This window comes from Penicillium brevicompactum (assembly GCF_028827555.1).
Source record: "Penicillium brevicompactum strain IBT 35665 chromosome Unknown utg000001l_segment0_segment0, whole genome shotgun sequence".
Taxonomy (NCBI): domain Eukaryota; kingdom Fungi; phylum Ascomycota; class Eurotiomycetes; order Eurotiales; family Aspergillaceae; genus Penicillium; species Penicillium brevicompactum.
In genome coordinates this window covers 1,086,919-1,104,542 of record NW_026623203.1, presented here as the reverse complement: position 1 = coordinate 1,104,542, position 17,624 = coordinate 1,086,919, and the positions used below count along the sequence as shown (strand labels likewise).

Below are 17,624 nucleotides of genomic sequence, written 5' to 3'. Positions count from 1 at the left end.
TTGACCTCACGATTTCTTAGAAATTGTTTCCGTTCTGATCATGACCTTGCTGTTGCGTTGGCGAAGATGCTCACTCAGACATGGCGACCGGTAAAATTTACTTCAATGATGCAGTTTTGTGGCGGGTTGGGAAAACTGTGGTCATGCGAGAAGTATCGTGGCCAAATGCTTGAAATAATTATCGTTTAGGTCGCGACCCCCAAAAAGTGTCGCAAACAAAAGGGCCCGCAGTTGTAACCTTCCAAGATGCGACTTTTGGGACGTTTCCCATCTCTATCCTATTGTTTATTTTATCTTGTGTCAATTGGATCTCTTCCTTTATTTATCCAAATATCTCGAATTCAATGCCTGTGCTCTTCGCACTTTACTTGACATAAATTCTTCTGCGATCCAGACACCCCTCCTTGAAGCCTACCATTGCGACGAGTTGACCACTGATTTATTATTGTCAGTTAGCAGCACATGAATGATGGTATCGTTTGATCCAGACAATTTAGTCTCTGAAGGCGACCCTGGACCCCATGTATCTGACGATGACCCTGTTGATTGGAATGCTTGGCTCACACCAGTGGCACTCCGTGATGACAACTATATGACTACCTCACAATGCAGCTTTATCAGCTTAAAGCACCATACTGAGCGTCAGCAAATACTGGAACATGCCCCTGAGCTACATTCAGGACGGCCAGGAGTTTCTCTGCCGTCAGATGGGAGTTTACACTTGACGCATTTTACAGGCAGCAAAAAAGCTACAGTGACATCAGGTCTTCAAAAGTCAAGTCCAGGTGCATATGCCTCTGCGAAATATGTAAACACAGAAATCCAACCCCTGGTGATTCATCAAGAAGAACAACTTAACTATTCAAAATCCAGTGAAGATTATTCCAGCGCTTTCGGTCATGATGATCACCGCCAGAAAAGAGTCCTCACTTCATCAAAGCCCAAGTTTCCAGATCTAAAAGAGATCGAAAGAAAAACCTTTTACAAACGCAAGTCAGTCGATACCCAGATCCAGGCAATTGAGTGCGTTGACTGCATCAAAACAATATGTCATATTGCAACTGGCGAGAAAATGAGCGAAAAACAAGCCCGAGACGTCAAAGACTGCGGTGATAGTTTGATCACAATGATACAATCTGACGACCTGATTGCCGCGTTCAAGTCTGTTTTAGTCAACTGTCGCTTGCATATCTTACCTAGCATAGACATGCATGGCTTAAATTCGTCTCTGGTGGCATGCGTGGCATATTTGAGGTACCTGGACTCGTTTACTGGTTCAGTTTCAAAGTCAGACGATGTGAATCGCCGCCTTGCCCAGATTTGGATCCATGTTCATTTCGAAAATCATGTCAATGATTTGAAAGAAAGTGAGAGAAATGGTCTTCCGCTTGATCGACAACGCCGGTCAATCTCCACGATTGCCAGAGATGCTGTTTTACAAGCTTTTCATGGGAGCCAATTCGTGCCGCAAAAAAAAGATCGAGACTTTTTGAGCGATCAATGCCGCTGGGGCGAGCGTTGGTGGAAAACTGCTACTTGCATGGGACTCGGTGTGATTTTACTAGCCAGTGAAGACTTGGCAAATCAAATGTACGCTCAAATATCCTCTTTGGAATGCATGTATTGCTGACTTAGAACAGAGGCAGAAGAACAGCTTTTCAAAATAAAATGGTGGACACGTTGGCCATTTATGTTCTCAATCGCTGCCCAGCCCTAACTACTTTTTATCGGTCATTTGAGTCTATGGTAGTTGGCCTCATGCTCGGAGTTGATAATGTCTTTTCCGCGGACCAACTCAAAATCTTCCTAGAGGCGCTCGTGGAGGATGAAGCAAACTCATGCAAGCTGGAAAAATGGATGGTTCCTAACCTCCACTCTCTATCTAGACTTGCTGCTTCCCATCTGATCTTTCTCCAGAGATTCTAACACTATGGCTGGGTCTGGCAGGTGTTGAGTCAAATATATTATTTTCACGATGCCATTGTCTTTCTCTAATTCTTAGCCCGTAGGGAACCGTGCCCTAGAGGGTGGGGCCTTTTTCGAGAGCGATTGCTGACTCAGAATTATCTTTAAATCACACTCTCAGCTAAAGTGATGCGATCATGTCCTCCAAGCAGTCCTTTATCTTCTCCATACGCGCGCTGGCCCATGGCTGCGGGTGGCACCATCTCGTGTGTACTGTCACTAAGATCTTCAATAAATTAGTGGTTGATACTGTGACTCATTTGAGGATTTTCGTCGGCTGTGGTGTCCCGCCAGTCATGAGTCAACACAGCCATCATGATCCCTTTGTACACCGGTCATCTCACATATTTAAAGCAGACGCTCCATACCCATCTTGATTTTTTGAACGAGACTGAGCCCACGTTCTCGTTTACTCACATAAGTCTGGTATCTATTGATTTTGTATGTACCGTGATGTTCTGATTAGCTAGAATCTGACCGACGTTTGAGGATCTACATGAACAAATATAGCACTGCTTGCTTCTTATTTTCGTTGGTGCTCAGAAGAGCTTGACTAACAGCCTTTTGCCGGGGCACACTAGCTGTCACTGTTTAATGTCTTTCCCGACCTATGATAGATGATATTTTTCTGGATACACACTTGATGCATTTACTGACAGCCTTTTCGACATTACTGAAGGCTAATGGCATTAGGTAGAGCATAGAGCCCTTGAAAGTCATCTGCAGACCAATTCCACAATTTCTTGAAAGGGATCATTTCCTACTACCTCTCGTAGGAATAGAACATCCTTGCAGCGACTGAAATAGACCGAGCAATAAGCATCAACTCTCCTACCGATCGGCGTTTTTCGCGGACAAGCGGTTGCTGATAAACGTCGGTTTTATGTTCATCAAGTCGTGAGGTGGTGGCTTGGGTACGTACCTCTTTTAAGGATTCAATGGATTTTGCTGTCGAGAGGGCGGAAAGAAACCCGAAGGCATCCGAGTCGACAGGCCAACGATCCACGTCATCTACTCCCACCATTCCATCATCTTTCACATACTTCTGCATGATTTCCATCGTGATGGAAGCGAGTGTTTTAATGTATATGTTCTGTGTCTGACCCGGCGGACGTTCCACGCACATCTCCAGGCTGGCTACGGGGAGTTAGAATAATAATCTCGAAGGACGGAACTGCCACTTACCGATCTTGATAACGCCATCTAGGCCAAGAAGAATATTCCGGCACGTCAGAGACTGGTGTTCTAATCCAGTTTCATTGAGGTAACATAAACCATTCAAAATCTGCACTTTTGTGAGCTTAAGATGGCTGAAGTATCGAGAGCCACATACCTGCCAAACCATGGAAGCTAATTCCGCCTCCGTAGGATATAGAGACCGACACCCCACAAGCTGCTCCAAAGTGAGCTGGAGGTCGTTGACGAGAGCGTACATGCAGCCGTCATTGACGAAGCACTCTCGGGCCGTCAATACATTATCGTGGTCAAGCATATCATACAGTCGTCGCATTTTGGCCACGTCGTCTTTGGTGTACTCCCGAATGGCTACTATCTCGGACGGACGGGAACGGCGAGCTGCAATGAACACCTCACCTGCTAGATTACACCTGAGTGTCCGACGATATGTGTCCCAGGGTGATTCTTCCTTCACGATTAACCCGTGAGATGTACCTTCCTCGCACATCTGAGGTAAGACAAAGCGTGTTTGGCCTCCACTTACACCCTTCCGTATATGTTCGCTCCGGGGAGACGGTTTTCTCTTTTTTGAGTTGGAAATACTGTCCAATTGGGTGGTTGCATCAAACCGGTGTGGCTGTTTGCTCAAGGGTGCCTCTAGTGATGGGTTATTCGCAAGCCGTTCTTGGTAGCTCTTGAAGTCAACCGCCGTGCAGTGCTTATCTTGTTTCGACATATTTGGGCCAGATCAAGATGGGCGAAAAGGAAATGAGGTGAAAACGTATAGTGCTTGAAGGCGAAGAGGTCTATTTATAATGCAATTGCATTAATGGAACTAAATTTGTTTGGGGGCCAGCCCCAGCTTTTGCAGTCAGATTGGTCACCAGGACGCTGAATCAGCTTGGTGGAGCCTTTCTTCTCTAAGGCCAGAATCAATTAAATATATATAAAAAACCGATGATCCCCCGCTACGTTTATTCTGCTTCACCAGCACCATGGCCGAGTCAAAATATACAGATCCTGAGTTGCGGATTCTGACAGAAAGGTGTCGGACTTACCAAGGAACAGCCAAGGTCAACATCAGCCAGATTACCCCCCACCCATCCGTCTCGCAACATATGAACATGAAAAATGTGGAAAGACTCTGTGAGATATTTGACAAAGAAGGTTGCCGAAGACTTGATATCTACAACCATGTGAGCGCGGTTGTATCACGGCAGCATCTCCATGAGGCTCTTCAAGCAGGACGGGTAGACGCCGCTGACCTGATGACCGATCAACCGAATCGCTACCCACACATTTATTTCTCTGCTGGGTCCATACAGTGCCTTCATGGCCAACATCGATTAAAGGCCGGAGAACACTATTTACCATTGATCGACCAATGGTGGACTGTTGACTTGTATTCGGATGGTAAGCCGGAAATCCACCACATGCTTTCCCGCGGTTTTGACATCCCCAAGACATTAGTCCCGATCTTCAAACGAGCCTTGTTGATGAATATTCGAATGAGAGAGTTCCAAGCGATGGTGAAATTTACCTCAAAGTTCGACAATATCGAAATGAAGCAAATTCACATTTCGAGAATCGATGGCTGGCGCGGCTGTCAGACAACAAAGCCCGGCGGCTTCGCGGACTTGAGTCTCATCCGAGTGTCCGGGCTGCTTTTGACTCGTTACTTGTTTTGCCCTCCTTGCTGATACATGGAATGCAAATCGGATCTCTTCCGCAGGTTCTGGCTATTTACTGTGACGAGGTAAGGTCGCCTGACCCTGAATTACAGAGGTGCTGATTGCGTTTGTAGGAGATAGTTCACGCGCTAAATAGACTGCTGCAATACTGGTCTGCAATTGTGGGACACGATCGAGCTAAGATGCTGAAAGTTGATCCTCTCACAATGGAGACATTGCAACTCCTGGCACCTGGAGTCTCCTCGAAGGATAGAACAACCGTAAAAGGGCTTTTACACAGTGGCGAAGTATTCTCAAACTTCACAGAATCTGAACGAAGATTGATTTGGAAGCGTATGAAGAGGACAGAGGGCATAATTCCATCTCTTTATACTTTCTTCAAAGATCTCTGGTACCTAGAATCATGCGCGCAGTGCATCAAACGACTTATCACACCTTCCAGATCTTTCCCAACTATTAGAACCGCCATGCGCGCGGCCTTCTTGTCTTTTGATCCCACCCATGCGCAGCTTCTGATACAAACAACCGAAGATGGGTTTAGGACTTATTCGCACTCCCAGGGGGACCCAGCAGAAATTGGGTATCGACAACTCTGGCTCTATGCTATGCGTCACTACCCAAAGTTATCCAAAAAGTCACAGAAGAAAGGGCTTACAGCGAAGCCTAATAGTGAGAGGGTGGAGCCTATGATACTGTATGATATGGCTGTTCTCGCAAAGAGACTTGGGTTTCGATCGCCACAAATCGAGCAACTCATCCAGGAGTCGCCAGATCGGCAAATCGCGCAAGATGCTCTTTTAAGAGCCCGGCGACCAGACTGCTATCGGTACAACGAGGAAGAAATTGAGTCTCTGATCAATACAGTCACCGAGTGCTTCTTGAAGGCAGTCCCTCTTAACCATAAGCTTTCAGTGCAATTCGTTGATGGAAGAGAATGCAAGAAAGAATCTCGATGTGGATATCCGCAAGCAGAAGCTCAATTACAAGACCGTCAATTCCTTTTCTTCGACCAACTTCATGGCGATTCTCCTCAAAGGGAACGAAAAGCTACTTCCATTTTGGTGAGGAGAAGTGTCTACTTTAAATTCTTCGGCGAGCTGCCCAAACCCCGTGAAAATGACGACACAGTGGGTAGACATCCAACTCCAGACTTGCCGACGTCTCCGCTTTTTGTTCCAGGCAATTGTTCACCTCAAGTTGAAGGCGAAGGGTTTAGGTCTAGGGGTACAGGAGCCGGGCAGCATAGCAGCTTAGAGCGGCAATGCTCGAAAGATGCACGACGAGAGCGACGTCAGCAGAAGAAAGCGAAGAAGTTATGGAGACGACAGCAACGACAGCAGCGAAGGCACCGATCCTCACATGCCGACCGTAATCCTTTGTCTTATTCGAGAAAATTATCAGTTTTATCTTCCGGGCCTGACACGGAAACAGCGGGCATTATATCAGAAGGCAGAGGGGGTGGAATAGAAGAGGCATTACAGTCAACAGTCGAGACCGAATCGGGACTTCTTGGAAGCAGGGGTACAATAGTTGGAAACGAGCAGGGTATTCCCGTTATGGAACCCGCCGCAGCCGATCAACTCGAGGATGGTCAACTCGCTGAGGAAGACCATGATTTCAGCCAAGATGAAGAATTGGAAGATAGTCGCGCTGAATTGGGATTTGAGGATGAGCGGCCGCAGGGAGGGAGTGAGGAAAGTATCCCTGGAGAATACCCGGAAGATGCCAGCATGGAAGACCATGCAAGCGAACAAGGGAATGAAGGGATAGAGACAACAGCGCAAATTTCTTCAGCGGAAGAAGTTGAAAAAACACTGGAAATTTTGGAAGGACGTGGGGCATCGGAGATCAAAACGGGGCTCTCTAGGACTGTGGGCAGAAGTGCAGCGCTGCGAGAGAAGACCAGGTTCAGACCATACGACAGCACACAACGACACAGACGAAACACAAAGTTATCAATACCACCACAGGAAATTCTAGAGCATGATATAAACGCACTGTTGCAAACGGCTGCTCAGGAACAGACAACAAGACCTACCACTCAGATTGATTTCCTCGACGCGCAAAATCGTCGTTTGTTGGAGATGGACGAAAGGCGACCTTCATGGCTTGTGGCTAGTCAAGTTGATCTGACTCAAAACCACCAACATGTGCTGGAAGAAAAATCAGACTCAGAATATTTCGAACTACAGCCGGAAATCTCGAGCTCAATTGATCAGAACTTTGAACGCCATGGAACTATGAATGCTCGGTCGGAGCAGGAAACGCAATTTTCGGAGTCTGTACCACCGGTCTCTTCGCAGCAGGTAGCCAAGCATCCTGCTGTGACAATACTGTTTCGTGCCCGTGATAAACACGGCGTCTGGAATCACGTGGTCCACCAAATGGTGGTTGATCCATCTGACCCATCTCCTGTTGAGCGAATGGCGTCCAAGAATGCGCGAGAACGCCAGGCAACGTTCTATGACCAGAATCTGCGGCAGGTCGCCCCTGGACAGTGCTTTAATGCGGCAATTGAGGATGGCACGAACACGATATTTATGACGTTCGGCACCGATCTAGTTGTGAGCGAAGAAACGGTGAATTCAGTCGCACGGGTACTCCAAGCCGATTGTGATCATGATAGGCTTACAAAACGCCGACAGTAGACCTACAAAAAATGAAAGGAAGCACTTTAGGTCAAAATACCTGCGACCCATATAGACTGTAGTCAGAAGACCGAGGACCCTTATGGTTACTAAGCCAGGGTGGCCGCCAGTTGACAGTTCGAAAGCCCACCAAGCCGAAGGGATTTGGACGTACGTCCAATGTGGATCTGCAACCACAGCCGCCGGTACTTTGCCTTGAGTCAACTGTTCTGGATCACGGGGCCTAGGACCAAGGGTTTATGGCCACAGCTCTCCAACCACTGACCCACATCTCCAGGCTTGGGACCTGCCTAGACATGATTCCACCGATCTATTACATAATTGGCTTCATGGCACTTGATAAGTGTTTAGCTTGGACAGCGATCCACACAAGCCAGGAGACGCTTTTTCTAGATCCATAGGGGCCGCAAATCACGCTAAAGTGGGAATACCAAAACACAGATCTTCAAAAATACAGTATCGGAGACTTCCAAGAGGAGGACCGGTTCATTTACTACAGGACCGTTCGTAGCCCTTGTTGATACTAATAGTATCTTAGGTAGTACGCGTCCTGCGATACCATTTTGGTTTCGTTAATGCGAATGAGAACAGCATGTTTTGTCATCTCCTTGGAAGCCAAACATCGACCGGATGTATATTTATTCAGCTTGGGTATTACGGGGATGTGAAAGCGTGAAATGATTGATCCTAGGGGTTTGGTTTAACAGAAATGAGATGGATCCGGCATGTGCTGTACAGTAGTATTCGAAATCAGCTATTATAGGTCACTCTTCTAACTTGATTCCGGGAAAATATATACGAGATAAGCTAAGCCAGTTTAGTTCACCGTTCTGAAAATGCCGCAGAAATGTATTCGTCATACGCGTACCGCAATCGACGAGTAACTAATTGCGCTAGAGAGTGTGTCATCACTTATTTACAGTCAAAGGGCCATTTATCCATCTAGTACTTCTCTTCAGGCGGCCACGCTGACTTTCATCAGGATCAGTGACCAGAATTCTCCTTCCACAACATTTACGGACGGCGGAAACATGTTATCTTTGCTACCAGAAGTCTAAACATGACGTTTGCGGCCCATGCCAGTTCAAACTTCAAGGAACAACTCGGATGGCGAATTATCCGATTGACGGGTATTTATCATTCCCCAGCACTGCTAGCAGACCACGATCGGATTTATATTCCAAACTAACACCGCGATCATGTATTTATCTACTTACTAAGGTTTTCAATACTCGTATTTTTGGATTGAGCTGAGAGCTGAGAAGCGGATACAAAGCCTTCTCATGAACTCCATGAATTTCCTACCCTCTCTCCCGACTGTCCTATCCGATACTTGACTGAGCATATGATTCTAGAGATAGATAAATATTTCGTTCTGCCCCCGAAAATTTAATTTGAGAAATACCCAAGTCACCTGAATCACGATTGCCCTTTCATCCTGCGACCACAGCCCAGCGTCTCTACAGCAAAGGAGCTGAGTTATGAGAAACCCATACGTTTATTTACCCGTGGAATTAATCCGCTTAGTTGCATGTTCTACAGGGGTAAAAAGGGACATCAGCTCTTTAGCTCGAACTTGCAATATTACTATTCTTCCCGCAATGCCTTCCTCTATCAGCACAATTCGTTGCAACGAGGAAGTTCCGCTCTGCTATGGGCGGTAAAGTAGCGAATGGAAAAAACAGCTCCCATCAACATTGAAAACAACGCTGATGCAGATTCCAAGGACTCCAACGGCGAGACACCTCTGCTCACGGCCGCTGGGCACGATCACGAAGCGGCGGTGAAACTCTTACTCGAAGCTGGACGCGTTGATGTGCAGCCAAAGGACGATCCCACTGGTCGAACACCGCTGTATGTCGCTGCATGGCATGGCTACGAAGCGGTGGTGAAGCTCTTACTTGCGACCGACGGTGTTGATGCAGATCCAAAGGACCCCAACGGCTGGACACCGTTGTTGCGGGCTGCGCAGGAGGGCCATGAGGCGGTGGTGGGATATTTACTTCAAACTGGACTCGCCATTGTGCAGCCAGAGGATGGCGTCCGCGGTTGGACACTGCCGTCCGTCGCCACGCAGAATGGCCATAAAGCGGTGGTTGAACTTTCACAATGGAGCGAGTGGCGAAGCTTCTGGAATCGAGCAGGTTGATAAGTCAGAAATTGGTAAACGAGATAAACGGGTTTGAAACTCACATTCCCATTAATGTTCATATTTAGAAGGGCTAGCTTGGGCACCATCTTGGTGTGATAATTGGTGCATATCCTCCCATAGGCATCTGCTCTCGAAGAAAGACAAATAAATAATTGCGAGGTCACTATTGCTGGATAAGTGAACCCAGGCATCCGTACTCGATGTCATGTCATCCTTCTATTTTCGTTGCTTCTTTGTCATTATGGTCAACTTATCGGATCTAAGAAGAAAAGAGTCACCACCGCTTACCGCAACGGTCTAAGTATTAGAGTTGATAATAATTGGAGGATCACCTTTACATATCTTTGACGAGTGGGAAAGCGAACATGCCATGGATTAAACAAATACACAATGGAAAATGACTATCCTGGTCAAGAGTAACCTTTCATTACGGCTGGAGAAAAAGTCGGATTTGCTGACGGAAATGTTGGGGGCTGGTAATTCAATAGGTCTTTCAGCCAGATTGCATGGTCGACTGGGGGAGGATTGATTCGATGGGCTAGTTAACCTGGTCAATCAATTTCCATGCTAAGAACTAACATTCAATGAACCGGTGTCGCCTTACATTTTGGTTTCCCTGGTTAAATTGAAATTTTTGAGAATTGTGATGGTGTGGAACACGAGTAACTATAAACAACTGTTTAGTCCAAACCTCGGCTGAGCAGATTGTTCATTTCATCGGATCTACACTCCACTTTCCCTATCATCAACTAATTGCGTGTTTATTACTATAGTTCTCTTTTCGTTCCATGCAAGCAACCTTCAATTGACTAACTCAGCCATGCGCACTTTCCTGACAAAACTTAATTTCTGGCTTCACAGCCACTTGGTTGACCAGCGCAGTAAAAAGATCTGCTTCTGCGTTTTGTTTATTCGATTCTATCTCTCTGTGTATTTTGTTAATTTGAATCGTGTTACCCGGGCTGCTTCGGCATTCTGTTCGTACGGTACATGCCTCCGTCTGACATTTCAATGAACCTGTCTCCTGAGATAGTATGATCACAGGAACAAAGGTGACCAGCGCAACATAGTCCAGTGTGCTTTTGAGGGTGGTTGATTGATGGTGATAAATTGACCCGCTTATTTGGCGAGGTGTTCTTGCCTGGAGTTGCCTCATACTAGGCCCTTTGTCACTCCAGAGCTCCCTTGACATTAGATCCCACATTTGTTTAGTGCTTCGCTAATTCACAAGACATAATGCGACAAATGTGACTAGTTTCTGATAGGTCCGCATTGGAAAATTGTCCAATAACAAAATTCCGCCCCAATCGACTAAGCAGTAACATCTTGCAACGCATATGCACTAAGGCGTGTGACAATGCAGGCGGACTGGGCAATCTTGTGATGAAAGAGTCACCCACTCGAACGTGCGGATTTCAACTGCGTGTTGCGCCTCGGGTAAATTCCGCAAGACCGCTCATGTTCCAGATAAAGGTCAGAAACGTGTTACGTAATAATTACAGCAGCTTTGAGTGTAGCCTTAGCTCAACAGACGGCTAAGATAAATAACGCACAGGGCGAACGAAGATCTCCCTCCCAACCCAGTAAGTAGTTCAATTCACATTGATTCCTGTCTATCCAGTCGATCTTCCATGAGTGACAATACAGAAATTATCCTCCGGCGTTTTCCTATGCAGTAATATTTGCGACCCTCTCCAGGGGCATTGATTTCATCACAGGAAGATGAAAGATATAAACTTGTCAACCCCATGTTATTAGATGCGGACTGGTTCAACCACACTGCACCTTTAGAGTCTAAAGATATGGATCTACAAGAAAGCTTCGAATACCGACCAATAGACAGAAGGATTCGAACTCGTTCTAAAACATCTAAGCCGCGTTCAGATCACAAGCGAAAGGATGGAAAGCATATCTGGCTTCCCAAAGTACGATAAATCCTTTGTGTTCTTCTGGAGGCTGTAGCCCTTGATCTTCTGATTTTCGCCCCACGACAATATAAAAGACGCCATTGAATGGCATGGCTCCATTAGACTGAATATTGATCTATTCAGTATTTAGTCTTTTCTCATTTGGCTCCAAACATCGCGGCTCACAATATAAAGAGATCATTTTTCCCGGTAATGGGCGCCAGCCGTCTGGATTCTGATATAATTTTGTAAACCTTTTGAACTACGTCCCAATAAGCTTCTTCCATGCTTCTCATATAGCCCACAGCTTAGGATCTCTGTCAAATTTCTCACAAAGTCTTCCAGCAAGTCCAACATTACAACCCGTGCTATGAAGATGTCTTCATCAGCTCTAGAAGAGTCCCAGAAATTCAAGGTCGCTCCTCAGCCTGAGATATCTATACAATAGAAGTCAAAAACAAATTCCCCCCAAGCCAACACACGCTTTCTGTCCCAGCGCCCCACTTTTAACGAACCAAGCCCAATTAGGCTAGCGAAGGCTCGTCGCTCCGGTCTTGGGGCATGACGATTGGCTGAGCCAGCGATCTGATACTAAACTCTTCAAATTCCAAAGTTTAGCTCTACAGTGGGGCGCTAGGAAAGAAAGTGTGTGTGTCTCAGGGGAAACCTGTTTTCGTCTTTTACTATATCCCACGCGCCATTCGCTCTTCATTACGACCACTACGACATGATATACACCGATCATAAAGGTCATCTCCAAGTCCAAGAACCCCGATCTGTTCAGGATCGTGGGTCCAGTGTGATCACTCCGGAGGTCCATCAGAATTTCCTCGAGACTCTAGATCAAACAATCTACTATCATCAACCCACTCGTATGTAAAATTATATCTGACTATCTAAGCACCCGATTCATGTTATCAGTATCGGCCCTAGTGTGTCTCGAATTAAGGTCCCAAAGACGTTATGGTCGCATAAAGTATAGAAGCCAAATGCGAATTGAGCTGTATGGTATATCGACCTTAATCACTTTTCGAGTCCGGATAGATTTGGCGTAGGGTCTAGGACAGTTCGTTAGTAGGCAAGTTCCTAATAAAAATAGCCTAGGGCTAGTCAATTGGCTAACTTACCATGGCGAAGTCGGGACAGAACAAATTTGTGTAGTAATTTTCAGATTTAAAGAAGATGTTTGGCAACAATGATTTCCCACGGCGAGGCTAAACGACTTTTTAGTTTACTGTTAGCCATAGAAACTTTTCCCGTCATTCATAGTGCTGTAAAACAGCTTCCTAGAAACCAGGTTGAAGGAAGCTTCTGGCTACGTATAATCTCCGACTTGATATTAGTTCCTAGGAGCGCGCATTGATTTTTGAGGAGCAGAGCAACATTTTAGCTATGTATTTCTGAGCCTCAGCACCTGGGCGAATATACTCGCTCTATTCCTAGGAGATTATAGGCAATAAACACCAAATTGGGACCAGTCATAATTTGTTTCGGAAAACGAGGCCCAATCATACCTCCTGGGAGCTTATATCCTTCCAGTGTGATTGATCTCGGGCGCCTTCATTTTCCGAATTCTTGTGTATATATACATCCATACAACCCTCGATATTCTAACTGGCTCAAAATAAAAAGGCTTCACAAACATTGAAGAAGCTCAAGGTATGAAAAATTACTCTCGAGGGAAGAAACATCGCTAATCGGCTAGCAATAGGACCCCCTTTTTTTGACACCTCAGTCTGGCTAACTAGACATTCCAAATTGTATTAAACTCAGGCATCATGGCTAAAGCTAAAACTTTTTGTGGTCCATTGAACTCGGAAGTTAATGCTATCGCTACAAACGACGCTACCGATGCCCGGGGCACGAAAGCCAATCCTATCGTCATAAAAGAGGATAGTGAGGGCTCGGAAACCAACCCTATCGTTATAAACGACGATGCCGACACCTTAGGCAAGCAGGAAATCCCAGTGCAGTATGACCCTACCAGGGATACGGAGCCTTTAGGTACGCCAGAATTTTGGGCAATTTTAGGCAATTTGGGCAACCAGGGCTTCCACGTTCCAAAGACCAAAATCGTGGTGGCGGATGTTACTTCTGACTTGCCATCATCCCAATCGGTCCACGGTCAAATCTCCGATTACACTTGTTCCCCTGAGTCTGAGTCCCTTCTCCTCGACCATATAGAGGAAGAAGGATCCGAAGTCGCCAAGTCTGATAATGACAAAGAAAGTACGATTATTCGAACCATTCAAACTTGGAATTTGCTTTGCTAACGAGGCTAATCGCTGTAGCTCCACCGAACAAGGATGAGAGCTGTTGTCGGATAGCAGAAATCAACACGATATCTTGTGGGAAACCCAACCTTTCGTTGTCTAGTCAAGAGAATAAGTCAGAACCACCTATTCAGAATAGCCAGACCGATGATGACAATCCGCCCCATACACAAAGATCCGGTCAACGCAAAAGGGGCCACGAAGAGGAGAAAAATGCTGGGAACAGGCGATCAAAGCGCCTAGCGAACAAAGGGAAATTACGGGAACTTTAGTGTTCTCATCCTCTAGGGCTAGCTACCCAGGTTCTCATTCATCCACCAATCCGAGTTGCTATTGAGATATTACCACAGGCTTTGCTGAGATCAGCTCTATTTGGCACAATTCAAAGTTTCGGCGGAAGTCTGTTGTAATACGTAGCTATCACAGAATAGAAGTATTCCTGCACTATCTATGCGAAGAACCAAGTCGATTTCTCAACAACTTGCACCTGATGTACTTTGTTAAGTTCTTTGTGAGTGAAAGCATTAATCAGCTGAACGACGTAATTTAAATAAGGTCCTAGAGAGAGAATGAGCAAAGTTGATGCGGAAGAAACCGACTCTCTATCCTTCGAAATTCGCAAGCCATGCCGTTGAAAAGCCACCCTATTTTGACTTGTGATATATCTTGTACCTAGGTTCCGCACTCATACGGTGCCTTTGCAAGCCAAAAGATCTTGAGCATTGCTGAACCCGCGCTCAATTCTGACCTCTGTCGAAAGAACGGGTCGATAATCGCGAGCGGCTTTTGCCATGAGTGGAAAACTGAATGCGTTAGCTTTCCACCCCTTGAGAACCCATTCTTTGTCCGCATGGTTGATCATATGGTGGTACCAGGTAATCGGTGGAGAATCCAAATACTTATCATTACCCGGCAAAGAAGCTCCTGTTGCTTCAACGAACGCCTTTAAAGGCGGATGCTCCACCACAGTGAAGGGCCGTCTAAATTTAATGACCCTTCGGATTTGCATTTATTCAACACCAGTCTTCTTTCTCGGTGACTCCAAGAACCGGTCAAGGCTTCCTGCGGCCGTGGGTGGAAAGATGGAGTCATCCCCAGACTTGATACGATGCTTGGTCTGGAGGTACACCAACAAATTCGAAGTGGAACTATAGCGCGCCCAATCTCTGGAGGACCAGCTTCAATGTTTGCAAATCAGCAGTTGGGCTTTTTTCAGTGGGCCACCCCGCCGACACCAAGTGCTATCCAGATCTGTGGTCCAAAAGTGTCCAATGATCCAGCTAGAGTACGACTGGGTTCTTCGTCTTTTATACGAATGCAGACTACTCGTATTACTCCGACTTCCAAAGGCGAAGTTCTTGGCAAAGAATAACACTGCTTCGTCTGAGGCGCGTCTTCGGTGTTCCTAGAGGGAGAGGGCTTAGGAGAGGAAGGGCGTCCTGTTTCATAGGTAGATTCCTCAGAATGCTCCGAGGGTGACGATACCAGGCCATTGTGTAGAGTAACATAGCCTCGACGTGGAAGACTACGCGTCTTCCGAATGGACGGATTAGGTGTCAATGCTATACTACTGTTTCCTTGTATCAGTACTTCAAAAATGAATCGACGGTGATGCATAACATACCTGGGCTAGAGTTGGAAATTGATAGGATACTTGAGCATAGGGTGATGGTTGACAGGCCCAGTCGTTTTTGCGCTTTACTTGCTTTCCTTGAAGTGAACAGTTGATAGATTTCTCTTCTGGTTTTCTGCGGCGCGTTATTGACGATCCCAAACTTAAAACAATCCAGCCAGGATCACGGGAGGTTCTGGGTCATGAGGGGGACGCGCTTTTACTCGCCATTTCCCAGGGCTACTTTGTTCACCGAGTTTGAAATGGGCTGGCAGATACATATGATGTTTACTGATATTCGTGGTCAGTATCGAGTTTCGGGTAGACCCATGTGAATGAGTATGTATCATGTCTCAAAAAGATCCACTATGGTAGGTACATCATGCTGGGGACGACCGTTGCTAAGTCAAAATAAGTCATGCGACAAGGCATTTCATGAAACTCTGAGACCAAATTCATGATATGTCAGATTCAAATATTGGACCCTGCTATACCCCAACCCACACGACTTCCCCTCATGATGATCACGATAGTCAGTCTACCAGTCTATCCCTGTCTCCGCCACTCGCGAACGAAGCATTCTTCATCCGACACCCCCAAACCCACCTCGTTATTACTCTGAAAGACGGCAACTTGTGCCTCCACCCACTCAAAATAACCAACACAAGTTCCCAGTGGCAGATAATCGATACCACGAGCGGCTGGCTTGGATTACGAAATGTTCATTCAGACACATATGTTAAACACAACAACAGCTGGAGCAGTTGGAACTGGAAGTTCGTCGCAGATGTAAAGCACCATGATTTGTGGGGCTATTTCATGACGATACCTGGCTTGAATGGACGCCAGAGCTGTGTGTTAAGCATTGGTGGGGGCGAGGGAAGGGAGCTTGTGGTCGCTGAGCATGGGGAGAAGGGTGTGGCGTGGGAGTTTATCAAGGTTGGCTAGGAGCTAGCACAAGTGGCCTCGTGCACTCAAAACTCTCAACATGACGTATTGAATAGCAGAATTTAGTTGTATTTGCATATATAGCATGCATCGAAATCTGTTTCACCGCTTGCACACGGAGATATTATCTTGAACCCTGTTCCGAAACCACTAGACCTATTTCAGTTTGGCCTGACTTCAGATACCGAATTGTATTGAAAAGTCACGATCACGTGGTATGATCTCTCCTAGATCAGCGGTACTGGGCCTAATGAACCAGTCGAAAATGATAGGTGGTCGTATGTAATCCTCTGAAATGTACTGTATGAAACATTTGAGAGCTGACAGACAGTGAATTTCAACCATCCAATAATAATTTCACTGCAATGTGGTATTTGATACCTTTAGCATGTATAATGATGCCTAGATTGCATCACATATGTATTGATTGAGACGATAGATTCATAAGCAACTACCTGCATGGTATGCTACCTGAACTAATGATCATTTTGATCATGGAAAGGCTTTGATATCCAAGGCATGAGATAGCCCAGAAGCCAAGAGCATCACACATTGCTGGATGGTCCATGGCCCTGAACGAGATGATCGACGACTTCTTGGTCGGTTGGCATGTTCTGAATCTCCTGAATCAACGAGTATATCTCCTCCAGCGTCCCAGAGCGTAGTTTAGCAACCATTTGGCAAAAAGCGACACGGAAGTTGAGCAGCTCGGCGGTATGAGTCTTGCGTCTCCGATCACGGTTTGGATCATACAAGCACTTGCGATTTCCAGTCATACAAGTGGTACAAGGGGTCGTACAAGAGCACTTCGCTAAGTCAGTTCTGGCGTCGAGAAGAGGGACGATAGTTCTAACCTTAGATCGCTTTTTCTGGCACTCGGTACAGGCCAGAGAGACATTGCGTCGCTGTTTTGTCGGCGCGTCCACTCTCAGATACTGATTGCCGACTTCCTTATCATTAGGCAGAAGCTGACGCAGAAGATTATTCTTGGACATTGCAGGATTAGATTGGTGTGGACACTTCGTGGATAGAGAGATTTAGATCTGGAAGTGGGCTTTGGGAGAACATTGAAAATCAGAGACTCAGGGGCTCCTTTCAGGCTCTGTTTGTTTTCCTTTCACATCCTTGCTTGCAGTTCTCTTTGTTTGCTAAACAGGAAATCATCCATAACAAACAAAGAACACAGCTAGAAGACCCACCTTTCGGGAAAGCTCCGCAATATCATTGGCGGATTATTGGATCAATCAGCTCT

The 17,624-nt window shown here is 46.1% G+C and overlaps 5 protein-coding genes across 5 annotated transcripts; 3 read left to right on the top strand and 2 right to left on the bottom strand.

The window, feature by feature from the left end:
- Window positions 1-2,728: 2,728 nt before the first annotated feature.
- On the bottom strand, window positions 2,729-3,877 carry N7506_000221 (uncharacterized protein; the record flags this gene model as incomplete). The annotated part of the gene is made up of 4 exons (XM_056949517.1): window positions 2,729-2,830; window positions 2,888-3,102; window positions 3,151-3,250; window positions 3,299-3,877. The coding sequence occupies 4 exons, from the start codon at window positions 3,875-3,877 to the stop codon at window positions 2,729-2,731; spliced, it is 996 nt and encodes a 331-aa protein (XP_056815432.1).
- Window positions 3,878-4,136: 259 nt separating this feature from the next.
- Window positions 4,137-7,480, top strand: N7506_000220 (DUF3723 domain-containing protein; the record flags this gene model as incomplete). Its single annotated transcript, XM_056949516.1, has 3 exons — window positions 4,137-4,554; window positions 4,605-4,897; window positions 4,946-7,480. 3 exons carry the CDS (start codon window positions 4,137-4,139, stop codon window positions 7,478-7,480), a joined length of 3,246 nt encoding a protein of 1,081 aa, XP_056815431.1.
- A 1,672-nt stretch (window positions 7,481-9,152) lies between these two features.
- N7506_000219 (ankyrin repeat domain-containing protein) lies at window positions 9,153-9,629 on the top strand (the record flags this gene model as incomplete). The annotated part of the gene is made up of 1 exon (XM_056949515.1): window positions 9,153-9,629. One exon carries the CDS (start codon window positions 9,153-9,155, stop codon window positions 9,627-9,629), a length of 477 nt encoding a protein of 158 aa, XP_056815430.1.
- A 3,688-nt stretch (window positions 9,630-13,317) lies between these two features.
- On the top strand, window positions 13,318-14,084 carry N7506_000218 (uncharacterized protein; the record flags this gene model as incomplete). Its single annotated transcript, XM_056949514.1, has 2 exons — window positions 13,318-13,768; window positions 13,831-14,084. The coding sequence occupies 2 exons, from the start codon at window positions 13,318-13,320 to the stop codon at window positions 14,082-14,084; spliced, it is 705 nt and encodes a 234-aa protein (XP_056815429.1).
- Window positions 14,085-16,917: 2,833 nt separating this feature from the next.
- On the bottom strand, window positions 16,918-17,367 carry N7506_000217 (uncharacterized protein; the record flags this gene model as incomplete). The annotated part of the gene is made up of 1 exon (XM_056949513.1): window positions 16,918-17,367. One exon carries the CDS (start codon window positions 17,365-17,367, stop codon window positions 16,918-16,920), a length of 450 nt encoding a protein of 149 aa, XP_056815428.1.
- Window positions 17,368-17,624: the final 257 nt, after the last annotated feature.